Below are 18130 nucleotides of genomic sequence, written 5' to 3'. Positions count from 1 at the left end.
AATCAACTTGTGTTCATTCTTGACTCGTTGAGCCCGCGAGGAAACAACTTGTTGCCTTCATTATTGATAGATTGAAGTTGGAAAACAACTATGCTTCATTCCAGACTCGTTTGAAGTTGAAAACAACTTGTACATTCATTTTCGTGTTGTTTGAAATTGGAATCCTTGTATGTTGTCATTCTTGACTGTTTGAGCCTGGAAACAACTTGTAGCTTCATTATTGTTAGATTGAAGTTGGAGAATACAACTTGTATTAGCTTCATTCTAGACTCGTTGAAGTTAAAAACAACTTGTAGCTTCATTTTTCGGTTGTTTGAAATTGTAATCCACTTTGTAGTTTCATTCTTGGCTCGTTTGAGCCCGGAACAAACTTGTTAGCTTCATTATTGACTAGATTGAAGTTGGAAACAACTTGTAGCTCTCATTCCAGACTCGTTGAAGTTGAACAACTTGTAAATTACATTTTGGTGTTGAAATTGATACTTGTAGTTTCATTCTTGGACTCGTTTGCCGCCTTGGGAAACACTTGTAAGCTTCATTATTGACTAGATTGAAGTTGGAAACAACTTGTAGCTTCATTCCAGACTCTTTGAAATTGAAACAAAACTTTTAGCTTCATGTTTCGGTTGTTTAGATTGAATCAACTTGTAGTTTCATTCTTGACTCGTGCAGCCCGGGAAACAACTTGTAGCTTCCTTTATGACTAGATTGAAGTTGGAAACAACTTGTTGCTTATTCCAGACTCGTTTGAATTTGGAAAAAACACTTGTAGCTCATTTTCGGTTGTTTCGATTGCAATCGACTTGTAGTTTCATCTCTTGACTCGTCTGAGCCGGGACCAGGAAACAACTTGTTAGCTTCATATTGACTAGATTGAAGTTTGAAACAACTTGTAGCTTCATCCAGACTCGTTTAAGTTGAACACACTTGTACATTCATTTTCGGTTGTTTGAAATTGGAATCAACTTGTAGTTTCATTCTGACTCGTTTCAGCCGGAAACCAACTGTGCTTCATTATTGTAAATTGAAGTTGGAAATAGCTTTTTGCTTATTTTAGACGTTGAAGTTAAAACAACTTGTAGCTTCATTTTCGGTTGTTGAAATTGTAATCAACTTGTAGTTTCATTCTTGACTCGTTTGAGCCCGGAAACAACTTTTGCTTCATTATTGACTAGATTGAAGTTGGAAACAACTTTAGTTCATTCCAGACTCGTTTGAAGTTGAAAACAACTTGTACATTATTTTGGTTGTTTGAAATTGGCATCGCTGTCGTTTCATTCTTGACTCGTTGAGCCGGAAAACAAACTTGTTCTTCATTATTGACTAGTGAATTTGGAAACAACTTGTAGCTTCTCCAGACTCGTTTAAGTTGAAAAACAACTTGTACATTCCTTTCGGTTGTTTGAATTGTAATCAACTTGTATTTCATTCTTGACTTTTTGGCTGGAAACAACTTGTAGTCTTCATTATTGACTAATGAAGTTGAAACACTTGTTAGCTTTCATTCCAGACCGTTGAATTTGAAAAAAAACTTGTGCTTCATTTTCGTTGTTTCAGATTGCAATCGACTTGTAGTTTCTTTCTTGACTCGTCTGAGCCGAGGAACAACTTTGTAGTTCATTATTGACTAGATTGAAGTTGGAAAAACAACTTGTAGCTCCTTCAGACTCGTTTGAAGTTAAAACCATGTACTTCATTTTCATTTTTGTTGAAATTCGTACTCAACTTGTAGTTCATTCTTGACTCGTTTGGCCCGGAACAACCACTTGTAGCTTCATTTTGGGAAATTGAAGTTGGAACAACTTGTTAGCTTATCTCAGACTCGTTTGAAAGTAAAAAACAACTTGCTTCATTTCGGTTGTTTGAAATTGTAATCACTGATCGTTTCATTCTGGGACTCGTTTGAGCCGGAGGAACAAAACTTGTTTGCTTCATTATTGACTAGATTGAAGTTGGAAACAACATTGTAGCTTCATTCCAGACTCGTTTGAAGTTGAAAACAAACTGTTAACATTCATTTTCGGTTTGTTTTGAAATGGATCAACACTGTCGTTTCATTCTTGACTCTTATTGGCCGGAAACAAACTGTTGCTTCCTTATTGATAATGAAGTTGGAAACATTGTAGCTTTCATTCCAGACTCGTTTGAATTGAAAAACAACTTGTGCTTCATTTTCGTTGTTTCGATTGATCACTTTAGTTTCATTCTTGACTGGCTAGCCGGGAAACAACTTGTAGCTTCATTATTGACTAGATTGAAGTTGGAAACAACTGTGCTTCATTCCAGACTCGTTTGAGTTTGAAGTTAAAAACAACTTGTACTTCATTTTCTTTTTGTTGAAATGGTAATCAACTTGTAGTTTCATCTTGTACTCGTTTGAGCCCGGGAGGAAAACAACTTGTGCTTCATTATTGACTAGATTGAAGTTGGAAACAAATTGTAGCTTCATCAAGACTCGTTTATAGTTTAAATACACAACTTGTAGCTTCAGTTCGGTTGTTGAATTGAATCAACTGTAGTTTCATTCTTGCTGTTTGAGCCGGAGGAGGAACTGAACACAATTGTTGCTTCTCTTAATTGACTCGATTTGGAAGTCTGGAAACAACTTGTAGCTTCATTCCAGACTCGTTTGAAGTTGAAAAACAACTTGTCTTCATTTTCGCGTTGTTTGAAATTGGAATCAACTTGTAGTTTCATTCTTGACTCGTTTTGAGCCTGGAAACAATGTGGCTTCATATGACTAATGAAGTTGAAACAACTTGTAGCTTCATTTCCGACTCGTTTGATTTGAAAAAAAACTGTTAGCTTCATTTTCGGTTGTTTCAGATTGCAATCACTTGTATTATTCTTGACTCGTCTGAGCCGGAAACAACTTGTAGCTTCATTATTGGACTAGATTGGAAGTTGGAAAACAACTTGTAGCTTCATTCCAGACTGTTTGAAGTTTTAAAAACAACTTGTGCTTCATTTTCATTTTGTTTGAAATGTTAATCAACTTTAGTTCATTCTTGACTCGTTTGAGGCCCGGAAAACAACTTTGTGTTCATTATGACTTATGAATTGGAAAAACTTGTGCTTCATTCCAGACTCGCTTGAAGTTAAAAACAACTTGTAGCTTCATTTTCGGTTGTTTGAAATTAATCAACTTGTAGTTTCATTCTTGGCTCGTTTGAGCCCGGAAACAACTTGTGCTTCATTATGACTGATTGAATTGGCAAACAACTTGTCGCTTCTTCCACAGACTCGTTTGAAGTTGAAAACAACTTGTACATTTCATTTTCGGTTGTTTGAAATTGAATCACTTTTAGTTTCATTCTTGATCGTTTGAGCGGAGGAAACAACTTGTAGCTTCATTAGTGACTAGATTGAAGTTGGAAACAACTTGTAGCTTATTCCAGATCGTTGAAATTTGAAAAACAACTTGTAGCTTCATTTTCGGTGTTTCAGATTGCAATCGACTTGTAGTTTCATTCTTTGATCGTCTGAGCGGTAGGGAAACAACCTTGTAGCTTCATTATTGACTAATTGAGTGTAAACAAACTTGTAGCTTCATTTCAGCCTGTTGAAGTTAAAAACAACTTGTTATTCATTTTCATTTTGGTTTGAAATTGAATCAACTGTGTTTCATTTCTTGACCGTTTGAGCCCGGAAACAACTTGTAGCTTCATTATTGACTAGATTGAGTTGGAAACAACATTTGTAGCTTCTTCCAGACTCGTTTGAAGTTAAAAACAACTTGTAGCTTCATTTTCGTTGTTGTTTGAAATTGTTAATCACTTGTAGTTTCATTCTTTTGCTCGTTTGAGCCCGGAAACAACTTGTTGCTTCATTTTGACTAGATTGAAGTTGGAAACAACTTGTCGTTCATTCCAGACTCGTTTGAAGTTGCAAACCAACCTTGTACATTCATTTCGGTTGTTTGAAAATTGGAATCACTTGTAGTTCATTCTTGACTCGTTTAGCCTGGGAAACAACTTGTTAGCTTCATATTGACTAGATTGAAGTTGGAAACAACTTGTCGCTGCCTTCCATGACCGTTGAATTGAAAAAAAATTTTGTAAGCTTCATTTTTCGGTCTGTTTCAGCGTTGAATCGACTCTGTATGTTTCATTCTTGACTCGTCTGAGCCGGGATGGAAACACTTGTAGCTTCATATTGACTAGATTGAAGTTGGAAACAACTTGTAGCTTCATTCCAGGACTCGTTTGATTAAAACAAAACTTGTAGCTCATTTTCATTTTGTTTGACAATTGTAATCACTTGTAGTTTCATTCTTGACTCGTTGAGCCTGGAAACAACTTGTAGCTTCATTATTGACTAGATGAAGTGGAAACAACTTGTAGCTTCATTCCAGACTCGTTTGAATTTGAAAACAACTTGTAGCTATCTCATTTTCGGTTGATTATTGTATACTTGTTTTTTCTTACTCGATTGGCCACCCCCTTAGTTTTCAGTCTGACTCGTTTGAGCCCGGAAACAACTTGTAGCTCATTATTGGTAGATTGAAGTTGGAAACAACTTGTAGCTTCATTCCAGACTCGTTTGAAGTTGAAAACAACTTGTAGCTTCATTTTCGGTTGTTTTGAAATTGTAATCAACTTGTAGTTTTCATTCTTGACTCTTTTGAGCCCGGAAACAACTTGTAGCTTCATTATTGACTAGATTGAATTTGGAAACAACTTGTAGGCTTCATTCTAGACTCGTTGAAGTTGACAACACTTTTACATTCATTTTCGGTTGTTTGAAATTGGAATAAACTTGTAGTTTCAATCTTGACTCGTTTGAGCCCGAAACAACTTGTAGCTTCATTATTGGTAGATTGAAGTTGGAAACAAGTTTTAGCTTTATTCCAGACTCGTTTGTAGTTAAAAACAACTTGTAGCTTCATTTTCGGTTGTTTGAAATTGTAATCAACTTGTAATTTCATTCTTGACTCGTTGAGCCCGGAAACAACTTGTAGCTTCATTATTGACTAGATTGAAGTTGGAAACAACTTGTTTTTCATTCCAGACTCGTTTGAATTTGAAAAAAAACTTGTAGCTTCATTTTCGGTTGTTTCAGATTGCAATCGACTTGTAGTTTCATTCTTGACTCGTCTGAGCCGGGAAACAACTTGTAGCTTCATTATTGACTAGATTGAAGTTGGAAACAACTTGTAGCTTCATTCCAGACTCGTTTAAGTTGAAAACAACTTGTACATTCATTTTCGGTTGTTTGAAATTGGAATCAACTTGTAGTTTCATTCTTGACTCGTTTCAGCCCGGAAACAACTTGTAGCTTCATTATTGGTAAATTGAAGTTGGAAATAGCTTTTAGCTTTATTCTAGACTCGTTTGAAGTTAAAAACAACTTGTAGCTTCATTTTCGGTTGTTTGAAATTGTAATCAACTTGTAGTTTCATTCTTGACTCGTTTGAGCCCGGAAACAACTTGTTGCTTCATTATTGACTAGATTGAAGTTGGAAACAACTTGTAGCTTCATTCCAGACTCGTTTGAAGTTGAAAACAACTTGTACATTCATTGTCGGTTGTTTGAAATTGGAATCAACTTGTAGTTTCATTCTTGACTCGTTTGAGCCCGGAAACAACTTGTAGCTTCATTATTGGTAGATTGAAGTTGGAAACAACTTGTACCTTCATTCCACACTCGTTTGAAGTTAAAAACAACTTGTAGCTTCATTTTCGGTTGTTTGAAATTGTAATCGACTTGTAGTTTCATTCTTGACTCGTTTGAGCCCGGAAACAACTTGTAGCTTCATTATTGACTAGATTGAAGTTGGAAACAACTTGTTGCTTCATTCCAGACTCGTTTGAATTTTAAAAAAAACTTGTAGCTTCATTTTCGGTTGTTTCAGATTGCAATCGACTTGTAGTTTCATTCTTGACTCGTCTGAGCCGGGAAATAACTTGTAGCTTCATTATTGACTAGATTGAAGTTGGAAACAACTTGTAGCTTCATCCCATACTCGTTTAATGTTGAAAACAACTTGTACATTCATTTTCGGTTGTTTGAAATTGGAATCAACTTGTAGTTTCATTCTTGACTCGTTTCAGCCCGGAAACAACTTGTAGCTTCATTATTGGTAAATTGAAGTTGGAAATAGCTTTTAGCTTTATTCTAGACCCGTTTGAAGTTCAAAACAACTTGTAGCTTCATTTTCGGTTGTTTGAAATTGTAATCAACTTGTAGTTTCATTCTTGACTCGTTTGAGCCCGGAAACAACTTGTTGCTTCATTATTGACTAGATTGAAGTTGGAAACAACTTATAGCTTCATTCCAGACTCGTTTGAAGTTGAAAACAACTTGTACATTCATTTTCGGTTGTTTGGAATTGGAATCGACTTGTAGTGTCATTCTTGACTCGTTTGAGCCTTGAAACAACTTGTAGCTTCATTATTGACTAGATTGAAGTTGGAAACAACTTGTAGCTTCATTCCAGACTCGTTTGAAGTTAAAAACAACTTGTAGCTTCATTTTCGGTTGTTTGAAATTGTAATCAACTTGTAGTTTCATTCTTGGCTCGTTTGAGCCCGAAAACAACTTGTTGCTTCATTATTGACTAGATTGAAGTTGGAAACAACTTGTAGCTTCATTCCAGACTCGTTTGAAGTTGAAAACAACTTGTACATTCATTTTCGGTTGTTTGAAATTGGAATCAACTTGTAGTTTCATTCTTGACTCGTTTGAGCCCGGAAACAACTTGTAGCTTCATTATTGGTAGATTGAAGTTGGAAACAAGTTTTAGCTTTATTCCAGACTCGTTTGTAGTTAAAAACAACTTGTAGCTTCATTTTCGGTTGTTTGAAATTGTAATCAACTTGTAATTTCATTCTTGACTCGTTTGAGCCCGGAAACAACTTGTAGCTTCATTATTGACTAGATTGAAGTTGGAAACAACTTGTTGTTTCATTCCAGACTCGTTTGAATTTGAAAAAAAACTTGTAGCTTCATTTTCGGTTGTTTCAGATTGCAATCGACTTGTAGTTTCATTCTTGACTCGTCTGAGCCGGGAAACGACTTGTAGCTTCATTATTGACTAGATTGAAGTTGGAAACAACTTGTAGCTTCATTCCAGACTCGTTTAAAGTTGAAAACAACTTGTACATTCATTTTCGGTTGTTTGAAATTGGAATCAACTTGTAGTTTCATTCTTGACTCGTTTCAGCCCGGAAACAACTTGTAGCTTCATTATTGGTAAATTGAAGTTGGAAATAGCTTTTAGCTTTATTCTAGACTCGTTTGAAGTTAAAAACAACTTGTAGCTTCATTTTCGGTTGTTTGAAATTGTAATCAACTTGTACTTTCATTCTTGACTCGTTTGAGCCCGGAAACAACTTGTTGCTTCATTATTGACTAGATTGAAGTTGGAAACAACTTGTAGCTTCATTCCAGACTCGTTTGAAGTTGAAAACAACTTGTACATTCATTGTCGGTTGTTTGAAATTGGAATCAACTTGTAGTTTCATTCTTGACTCGTTTGAGCCCGGAAACAACTTGTAGCTTCATTATTGGTATATTGAAGTTGGAAACAACTTGTACCTTCATTCCACACTCGTTTGAAGTTAAAAACAACTTGTAGCTTCATTTTCGGTTGTTTGAAATTGTAATCGACTTGTAGTTTCATTCTTGACTCGTTTGAGCCCGGAAACAACTTGTAGCTTCATTATTGACTAGATTGAAGTTGGAAACAACTTGTTGCTTCATTCCAGACTCGTTTGAATTTGAAAAAAAACTTGTAGCTTCATTTTCGGTTGTTTCAGATTGCAATCGACTTGTAGTTTCATTCTTGACTCGTCTGAGCCGGGAAACAACTTGTAGCTTCATTATTGACTAGATTGAAGTTGGAAACAACTTGTAGCTTCATCCCAGACTCGTTTAAAGTTGAAAACAACTTGTACATTCATTTTCGGTTGTTTGAAATTGGAATCGACTTGTAGTGTCATTCTTGACTCGTTTGAGCCTGGAAACAACTTGTAGCTTCATTATTGACTAGATTGAAGTTGGAAACAACTTGTAGCTTCATTCCAGACTCGTTTGAATTTGAAAAAAAACTTGTAGCTTCATTTTCGGTTGTTTCAGATTGCAATCGACTTGTAGTTTCATTCTTGACTCGTCTGAGCCGGGAAACAACTTGTAGCTTCATTATTGACTAGATTGAAGTTGGAAACAACTTGTAGCTTCATCCCAGACTCGTTTAAAGTTGAAAACAACTTGTACATTCATTTTCGGTTGTTTGAAATTGAAATCAACTTGTAGTTTCATTCTTGACTCGTTTCAGCCCGGAAACAACTTGTAGCTTCATTGTTGGTAAATTGAAGTTGGAAATAGCTTTTAGCTTTATTCTAGACTCGTTTGAAGTTCAAAACAACTTGTAGCTTCATTTTCGGTTGTTTGAAATTGTAATCAACTTGTAGTTTCATTCTTGACTCGTTTGAGCCCGGAAACAACTTGTTGCTTCATTATTGACTAGATTGAAGTTGGAAACAACTTATAGCTTCATTCCAGACTCGTTTGAAGTTGAAAACAACTTGTACATTCATTTTCGGTTGTTTGAAATTGGAATCGACTTGTAGTGTCATTCTTGACTCGTTTGAGCCTGGAAACAACTTGTAGCTTCATTATTGACTAGATTGAAGTTGGAAACAACTTGTAGCTTCATTCCAGACTCGTTTGAAGTTAAAAACAACTTGTAGCTTCATTTTCGGTTTTTTGAAATTGTAATCAACTTGTAGTTTCATTCTTGGCTCGTTTGAGCCCGGAAACAACTTGTTGCTTCATTATTGACTAGATTGAAGTTGGAAACAACTTGTAGCTTCATTCCAGACTCGTTTGAAGTTGAAAACAACTTGTACATTCATTTTCGGTTGTTTGAAATTGGAATCAACTTGTAGTTTCATTCTTGACTCGTTTGAGCCTGGAAACAACTTGTAGCTTCATTATTGACTAGATTGAAGTTGGAAACAACTTGTAGCTTCATTCCAGACTCGTTTGAATTTGAAAAAAAACTTGTAGCTTCATTTTCGGTTGTTTCAGATTGCAATCGACTTGTAGTTTCATTCTTGACTCGTCTGAGCCGGGAAACAACTTGTAGCTTCATTATTGACTAGATTGAAGTTGGAAACAACTTGTAGCTTCATTCCAGACTCGTTTGAAGTTAAAAACAACTTGTAGCTTCATTTTCATTTTTGTTTGAAATTGTAATCAACTTGTAGTTTCATTCTTGACTCGTTTGAGCCCGGAAACAACTTGTAGCTTCATTATTGACTAGATTGAAGTTGGAAACAACTTGTAGCTTCATTCCAGACTCGTTTGAAGTTAAAAACAACTTGTAGCTTCATTTTCGGTTGTTTGAAATTGTAATCAACTTGTAGTTTCATTCTTGGCTCGTTTGAGCCCGGAAACAACTTGTTGCTTCATTATTGACTAGATTGAAGTTGGAAACAACTTGTAGCTTCATTCCAGACTCGTTTGAAGTTGAAAACAACTTGTACATTCATTTTCGGTTGTTTGAAATTGGAATCAACTTGTAGTTTCATTCTTGACTCGTTTGAGCCTGGAAACACCTTGTAGCTTCATTATTGACTAGATTGAAGTTGGAAACAACTTGTAGCTTCATTCCAGACTCGTTTGAATTTGGAAAAAAATTTGTAGCTTCATTTTCGGTTGTTTCAGATTGCAATCGACTTGTAGTTTCATTCTTGACTCGTCTGAGCCGGGAAACAAATTGTAGCTTCATTATTGACTAGATTGAAGTTGGAAACAACTTGTAGCTTCATTCCAGACTCGTTTGAAGTTAAAAACAACTTGTAGCTTCATTTTCATTTTTGTTTGAAATTGTAATCAACTTGTAGTTTCATTCTTGACTCGTTTGAGCCCGGAAACAACTTGTAACTTCATTATTGACTAGATTGAAGTTGGAAAAAACTTGTAGCTTCATTCCAGACTCGTTTGAAGTTGAAAACAACTTGTACATTCATTTTCGGTTGATTGAAATTGGAATCAACATGTAGTTTCATTCTTGACTCGTTTCAGCCCGGAAACAACTTGTAGCTTCATTATTGGTAAATTGAAGTTGGAAATAGCTTTTAGCTTTATTCTAGACTCGTTTGAAGTTAAAAACAACTTGTAGCTTCATTTTCGGTTGTTTGAAATTGTAATCAACTTGTAGTTTCATTCTTGACTCGTTTGAGCCCGGAAACAACTTGTTGCTTCATTATTGACTAGATTGAAGTTGGAAACAACTTGTAGCTTCATTCCAGACTCGTTTGAAGTTGAAAACAACTTGTACATTCATTTTCGGTTGTTTGAAATTGGAATCAAATTGTAGTTTCATTCTTGACTCGTTTGAGCTCGGAAACAACTTGTAGCTTCATTATTGGTAGATTGAAGTTGGAAACAACTTGTACCTTCTTTCCACACTCGTTTGAAGTTAAAAACAACTTGTAGCTTCATTTTCGGTTGTTTGAAATTGTAATCAACTTGTAGTTTCATTTTTGACTCTTTTGAGCCCGGAAACAACTTGTAGCTTCATTATTGACTAGATTGAATTTGGAAACAACTTATAGCTTCATTCTAGACTCGTTTGAAGTTGAAAACAACTTTTACATTCATTTTCGGTTGTTTGAAATTGGAATAAACTTGTAGTTTCATTCTTGACTTGTTTGAGCCCGGAAACAACTTGTAGCTTCATTATTGGTAGATTGAAGTTGGAAACAAGTTTTAGCTTTATTCCAGACTCGTTTGTAGTTAAAAACAACTTGTAGCTTCATTTTCGGTTGTTTGAAATTGTAATCAACTTGTAATTTCATTCTTGACTCGTTTGAGCCCGGAAACAACTTGTAGCTTCATTATTGACTAGATTGAAGTTGGAAACAACTTGTTGCTTCATTCCAGACTCGTTTGAATTTGAAAAAAAACTTGTAGCTTCATTTTCGGTTGTTTCAGATTGCAATCGACTTGTAGTTTCATTCTTGACTCGTCTGAGCCGGGAAACAACTTGTAGCTTCATTATTGACTAGATTGAAGTTGGAAACAACTTGTAGCTTCATTCCAGACTCGTTTAAATTTGAAAACAACTTGTACATTCATTTTCGGTTGTTTGAAATTGGAATCAACATGTAGTTTCATTCTTGACTCGTTTCAGCCCGGAAACAACTTGTAGCTTCATTATTGGTAAATTGAAGTTGGAAATAGCTTTTAGCTTTATTCTAGACTCGTTTGAAGTTAAAAACAACTTGTAGCTTCATTTTCGGTTGTTTGAAATTGTAATCAACTTGTAGTTTCATTCTTGACTCGTTTGAGCCCGGAAACAACTTGTTGCTTCATTATTGACTAGATTGAAGTTGGAAACAACTTGTAGCTTCATTCCAGACTCGTTTGAAGTTGAAAACAAATTGTACATTCATTTTCGGTTGTTTGAAATTGGAATCAACTTGTAGTTTCATTCTTGACTCGTTTGAGCCTGGAAACAACTTGTAGCTTCATTATTGACTAGATTGAAGTTGGAAACAACTTGTAGCTTCATTCCAGACTCGTTTGAATTTGAAAAAAAATTTGTAGCTTCATTTTCGGTTGTTTCATATTGCAATCGACCTGTAGTTTCATTCTTGACTCGTCTGAGCCGGGAAACAACTTGTAGCTTCATTATTGACTAGATTGAAGTTGGAAACAACTTGTAGCTTCATTCCAGACTCGTTTGAAGTTAAAAACAACTTGTAGCTTCATTTTCATTTTTGTTTGAAATTGTAATCAACTTGTAGTTTCATTCTTGACTTGTTTGAGCCCGGAAACAACTTGTAGCTTCATTATTGACTAGATTGAAGTTGGAAACAACTTGTAGCTTCATTTTCGGTTGTTTGAAATTGTAATCAACTTGTAGTTTCATTCTTGACTCGTTTGAGCCCGGAAACAACTTGTTGCTTCATTATTGACTAGATTGAAGTTGGAAACAACTTGTAGCTTCATTCCAGACTCGTTTGAAGTTGAAAACAACTTGTACATTCATTTTCGGTTGTTTGAAATTGGAATCAAATTGTAGTTTCATTCTTGACTCGTTTGAGCTCGGAAACAACTTGTAGCTTCATTATTGGTAGATTGAAGTTGGAAACAACTTGTACCTTCTTTCCACACTCGTTTGAAGTTAAAAACCACTTGTAGCTTCATTTTCGGTTGTTTGAAATTGTAATCGACTTGTAGTTTCATTCTTGACTCGTTTGAGCCCGGAAACAACTTGTAGCTTCATTATTGACTAGATTGAAGTTGGAAACAACTTGTTGCTTCATTCCAGACTCGTTTGAATTTGAAAAAAAACTTGTAGCTTCATTTTCGGTTGTTTCAGATTGCAATCGACTTGTAGTTTCATTCTTGACTCGTCTGAGCCGGGAAACAACTTGTAGCTTCATTATTGACTAGATTGAAGTTGGAAACAACTTGTAGCTTCATCCCAGACTTGTTTAAAGTTGAAAACAACTTGTACATTCATTTTCGGTTGTTTGAAATTGGAATCAACTTGTAGTTTCATTCTTGACTCGTTTCAGCCCGGAAACAACTTGTAGCTTCATTATTGGTAAATTGAAGTTGGAAATAGCTTTTAGCTTTATTCTAGACTCGTTTGAAGTTAAAAACAACTTGTAGCTTCATTTTCGGTTGTTTGAAATTGTAATCAACTTGTAGTTTCATTCTTGACTCGTTTGAGCCCGGAAACAACTTGTTGGTTCATTATTGACTAGATTGAATTTGGAAACAACTTGTAGCTCCATTCTAGACTCGTTTGAAGTTGAAAACAACTTTTACATTCATTTTCGGTTGTTTGAAATTGGAATAAACTTGTAGTTTCATTCTTGACTCGTTTGAGCCCGGAAACAACTTGTAGCTTCATTATTGGTAGATTGAAGTTGGAAACAAGTTTTAGCTTTATTCCAGACTTGTTTGTAGTTAAAAACAACTTGTAGCTTCATTTTCGGTTGTTTGAAATTGTAATCGACTTGTAGTTTCATTCTTGACTCGTTTGAGCCCGGAAACAACTTGTAGCTTCATTATTGACTAGATTGAAGTTGGAAACAACTTGTTGCTTCATTCCAGACTCGTTTGAATTTGAAAAAAAACTTGTAGCTTCATTTTCGGTTGTTTCAGATTGCAATCGACTTGTAGTTTCATTCTTGACTCGTCTGAGCCGGGAAACAACTTGTAGCTTCATTATTGACTAGATTGAAGTTGGAAACAACTTGTAGCTTCATTCCAGACTCGTTTAAAGTTGAAAACAACTTGTACATTCATTTTCGGTTGTTTGAAATTGGAATCAACATGTAGTTTCATTCTTGACTCGTTTCAGCCCGGAAACAACTTGTAGCTTCATTATTGGTAAATTGAAGTTGGAAATAGCTTTTAGCTTTATTCTAGACTCGTTTGAAGTTAAAAACAACTTGTAGCTTCATTTTCGGTTGTTTGAAATTGTAATCAACTTGTAGTTTCATTCTTGACTCGTTTGAGCCCGGAAACAACTTGTTGGTTCATTATTGACTAGATTGAATTTGGAAACAACTTGTAGCTCCATTCTAGACTCGTTTGAAGTTGAAAACAACTTTTACATTCATTTTCGGTTGTTTGAAATTGGAATAAACTTGTAGTTTCATTCTTGACTCGTTTGAGCCCGGAAACAACTTGTAGCTTCATTATTGGTAGATTGAAGTTGGAAACAAGTTTTAGCTTTATTCCAGACTTGTTTGTAGTTAAAAACAACTTGTAGCTTCATTTTCGGTTGTTTGAAATTGTAATCAACTTGTAATTTCATTCTTGACTCGTTTGAGCCCGGAAACAACTTGTAGCTTCATTATTGACTAGATTGAAGTTGGAAACAACTTGTTGCTTCATTCCAGACTCGTTTGAATTTGAAAAAAAACTTGTAGCTTCATTTTCGGTTGTTTCAGATTGCAATCGACTTGTAGTTTCATTCTTGACTCGTCTGAGCCGGGAAACAACTTGTAGCTTCATTATTGACTAGATTGAAGTTGGAAACAACTTGTAGCTTCATTCCAGACTCGTTTAAAGTTGAAAACAACTTGTACATTCATTTTCGGTTGTTTGAAATTGGAATCAACATGTAGTTTCATTCTTGACTCGTTTCAGCCCGGAAACAACTTGTAGCTTCATTATTGGGAAATTGAAGTTGGAAATAGCTGTTATCTTTATTCTAGACTCGTTTGAAGTTAAAAACAACTTGTACCTTCATTTTCGGTTGTTTGAAATTGTAATCAACTTGTAGTTTCATTCTTGACTCGTTTGAGCCCGGAAACAACTTGTTGCTTCATTATTGACTAGATTGAAGTTGGAAACAACTTGTAGCTTCATTCCAGACTCGTTTGAAGTTGAAAACAACTTGTACATTCATTTTCGGTTGTTTGAAATTGGAATCAACATGTAGTTTCATTCTTGACTCGTTTCAGCCCGGAAACAACTTGTAGCTTCATTATTGGTAAATTGAAGTTGGAAATAGCTTTTAGCTTTATTCTAGACTCGTTTGAAGTTAAAAACAACTTGTAGCTTCATTTTCGGTTGTTTGAAATTGTAATCAACTTGTAGTTTCATTCTTGACTCGTTTGAGCCCGGAAACAACTTGTTGCTTCATTATTGACTAGATTGAAGTTGGAAACAACTTGTAGCTTCATTCCAGACTCGTTTGAAGTTGAAAACAACTTGTACATTCATTTTCGGTTGTTTGAAATTGGAATCAACTTGTAGTTTCATTCTTGACTCGTTTGAGCCTGGAAACAACTTGTAGCTTCATTATTGACTAGATTGAAGTTGGAAACAACTTGTAGCTTCATTCCAGACTCGTTTGAATTTGAAAAAAAATTTGTAGCTTCATTTTCGGTTGTTTCAGATTGCAATCAACCTGTAGTTTCATTCTTGACTCGTCTGAGCCGAGAAACAACTTGTAGCTTCATTATTGACTATATTGAAGTGGGAAACAACTTGTAGCTTCATTCCAGACTCGTTTGAAGTTAAAAACAACTTGTAGCTTCATTTTCATTTTTGTTTGAAATTGTAATCAACTTGTAGTTTCATTCTTGACTCGTTTGAGCCCGGAAACAACTTGTAGCTTCATTATTGACTAGATTGAAGTTGGAAACAACTTGTAGCTTCATTTTCGGTTGTTTGAAATTGGAATCAAATTGTAGTTTCATTCTTGACTCGTTTGAGCTCGGAAACAACTTGTAGCTTCATTATTGGTAGATTGAAGTTGGAAACAACTTGTACCTTCTTTCCACACTCGTTTGAAGTTGAAAACAACTTGTAGCTTCATTTTCGGTTGTTTGAAATTGTAATCGACTTGTAGTTTCATTCTTGACTCGTTTGAGCCCGGAAACAACTTGTAGCTTCATTATTGACTAGATTGAAGTTGGAAACAACTTGTTGCTTCATTCCAGACTCGTTTGAATTTGAAAAAAAACTTGTAGCTTCATTTTCGGTTGTTTCAGATTGCAATCGACTTGTAGTTTCATTCTTGACTCGTCTGAGCCGGGAAACAACTTGTAGCTTCATTATTGACTAGATTGAAGTTGGAAACAACTTGTAGCTTCATCCCAGACTCGTTTAAAGTTGAAAACAACTTGTACATTCATTTTCGGTTGTTTGAAATTGGAATCAACTTGTAGTTTCATTCTTGACTCGTTTCAGCCCGGAAACAACTTGTAGCTTCATTATTGGTAAATTGAAGTTGGAAATAGCTTTTAGCTTTATTCTAGACTCGTTTGAAGTTCAAAACAACTTGTAGCTTCATTTTCGGTTGTTTGAAATTGTAATCAACTTGTAGTTTCATTCTTGACTCGTTTGAGCCCTGAAACAACTTGTTGCTTCATTATTGACTAGATTGAAGTTGGAAACAACTTATAGCTTCATTCCAGACTCGTTTGAAGTTGAAAACAACTTGTACATTCATTTTCGGTTGTTTGAAATTGGAATCGACTTGTAGTGTCATTCTTGACTCGTTTGAGCCTGGAAACAACTTGTAGCTTCATTATTGACTAGATTGAAGTTGGAAACAACTTGTAGCTTCATTCCAGACTCGTTTGAAGTTAAAAACAACTTGTAGCTTCATTTTCGGTTGTTTGAAATTGTAATCAACTTGTAGTTTCATTCTTGGCTCGTTTGAGCCCGGAAACAACTTGTTGCTTCATTATTGACTAGATTGAAGTTGGAAACAACTTGTAGCTTCATTCCAGACTCGTTTGAAGTTGAAAACAACTTGTACATTCATTTTCGGTTGTTTGAAATTGGAATCAACTTGTAGTTTCATTCTTGACTCGTTTGAGCCTGGAAACAACTTGTAGCTTCATTATTGACTAGATTGAAGTTGGAAACAACTTGTAGCTTCATTCCAGACTCGTTTGAATTTGAAAAAAAACTTGTAGCTTCATTTTCGGTTGTTTCAGATTGCAATCGACTTGTAGTTTCATTCTTTACTCGTCTGAGCCGGGAAACAACTTGTAGCTTCATTATTGACTAGATTGAAGTTGGAAACAACTTGTAGCTTCATTCCAGACTCGTTTGAAGTTAAAAACAACTTGTAGCTTCATTTTCATTTTTGTTTGAAATTGTAATCAACTTGTAGTTTCATTCTTGACTCGTTTGAGCCCGGAAACAACTTGTAGCTTCATTATTGACTAGATTTTTTATTTTTCTTTGCTAAATAAGAAATTTATAGAAGAAAAAGAGGACAATCTACAAGGGGCATACCCCAGGAAAAACAAAAGTCAACCAACTAAACTAGCTACGGCTACTAAAAATAATCTAGACAAGAAGCCTCTGCTCACAAAAAATGAATAAGTTTGCCAATAAACTAATATAAGTCCATAACTAAATTGTTGTCCTTCAAAACAGCCTTTTGAAATTGATGGCACGAGTGTAGCTTTTCACGGAGCATACGCTTGGCATTGAATCTGATAATGCTTTCAGGAGTGGGGTGGGCTCTGTTGTGAATACGAGCATTACGCTCTTGCCATACCAAGTAAATGGAAATAGCAATAAAAAGAGCACCCAACTGCTTCCTAATACCCTGTGGTCTCCCAAGTAAAAAATTCCCACGAACATAACTTTCCCAACAACCAGTAAATTGAAAGCTATGACCAGAAAGAATAAAGTCAATGAATGGACAAGAGCCAAAGATGTGACTGTGATTTTCAACGGCATTGTGACACAGCTCACACTTAAGATCAGTTTGCATATTGAAACGCTGCATCCTATCCTTAGTGAGCAGTCTCCCCTTTAGGGCCAGCCAGAGAGTGAAAGCGCATTTCGGAATCGCAAGAGGGTGCCAAACTGCAGAAGTCCACATAGGAGGAGAGGGGAGCATGTGCATCGAATTCCAAATAGAAGAAACACGAACCATGTTACCAGTTAAACTATTCCAACTAATGTTGTCACGACCACGAATAGGAACAGCACTCACAATACGTCTAAGGTTTCTCAAGTCCAGGTGGTTTGATGGAGGTAAATTCCAAGAACCATTGAGAATGTACTGCCCAGCAAGCGCATTAGTACTAGAGTCAGCAAGAGAAATGATGGTGGGGTGGCACTTAGAAAGAAGACTAGCTCCATCAACCCATGGATCATGCCAAAACGAGAAGAGAGAACCCGACCCAACTTCATAATTAATAAAGCGAAGAGCAAGGTGACGAGCTTGCAGAATCTTACGAGGACACCAGGAGACTTTCTGAGGTATTTCCATGGACCAGAAAGCACGACGCTTGAGGAAGGTACGTTGAAACCACATAAGCCACAAAGATTTATTGGCAGGCTGAGTAATGCGCCAGAGGTGGAATAGATAAGCAGCCGAGTTCTAAGAACATAAGTCCCGAATGCCCAATCCTCCATGAGATTTAGGTAAGCAACAGTCAGCCCACGAAACCTTAATCATCTTCGAATTATCAGAGGAGCCTCCCCAGAGGAATTTGAGAAATAAGGTTTGAATCCTTTTGAGAACAGCTTTGGGAAGGAAGAAGTGACTAGACCAATAGTTCAGAATACCAGTTAGCACAACCTTAACCAACTGCAGTCTACCCGCATGATTAAGGCTAATGTTCATCCAACTATCAATACGTTTCTTCAGTTTCATAATTAGAGGCTGGCAGTG

At 35.8% G+C, this 18130-nt stretch overlaps 1 protein-coding gene across 1 annotated transcript; it reads right to left on the bottom strand.

Moving 5' to 3' along the window:
• Positions 1 to 16837: 16837 nt before the first annotated feature.
• On the bottom strand, positions 16838 to 17725 carry LOC108203764 (uncharacterized). The gene has a single exon (XM_017372920.1). It carries the CDS (start codon positions 17723 to 17725, stop codon positions 16838 to 16840), a length of 888 nt encoding a protein of 295 aa, XP_017228409.1.
• Between the last annotated feature and the right edge of the window lie 405 nt (positions 17726 to 18130).

The sequence above is a fragment of the Daucus carota genome, chromosome 2 (assembly GCF_001625215.2).
Source record: "Daucus carota subsp. sativus chromosome 2, DH1 v3.0, whole genome shotgun sequence".
Taxonomy (NCBI): Eukaryota; Viridiplantae; Streptophyta; class Magnoliopsida; order Apiales; family Apiaceae; genus Daucus; species Daucus carota.
Note: the sequence above shows the minus strand (reverse complement) of the source record. Positions and strands in the feature narration are given on the sequence as shown.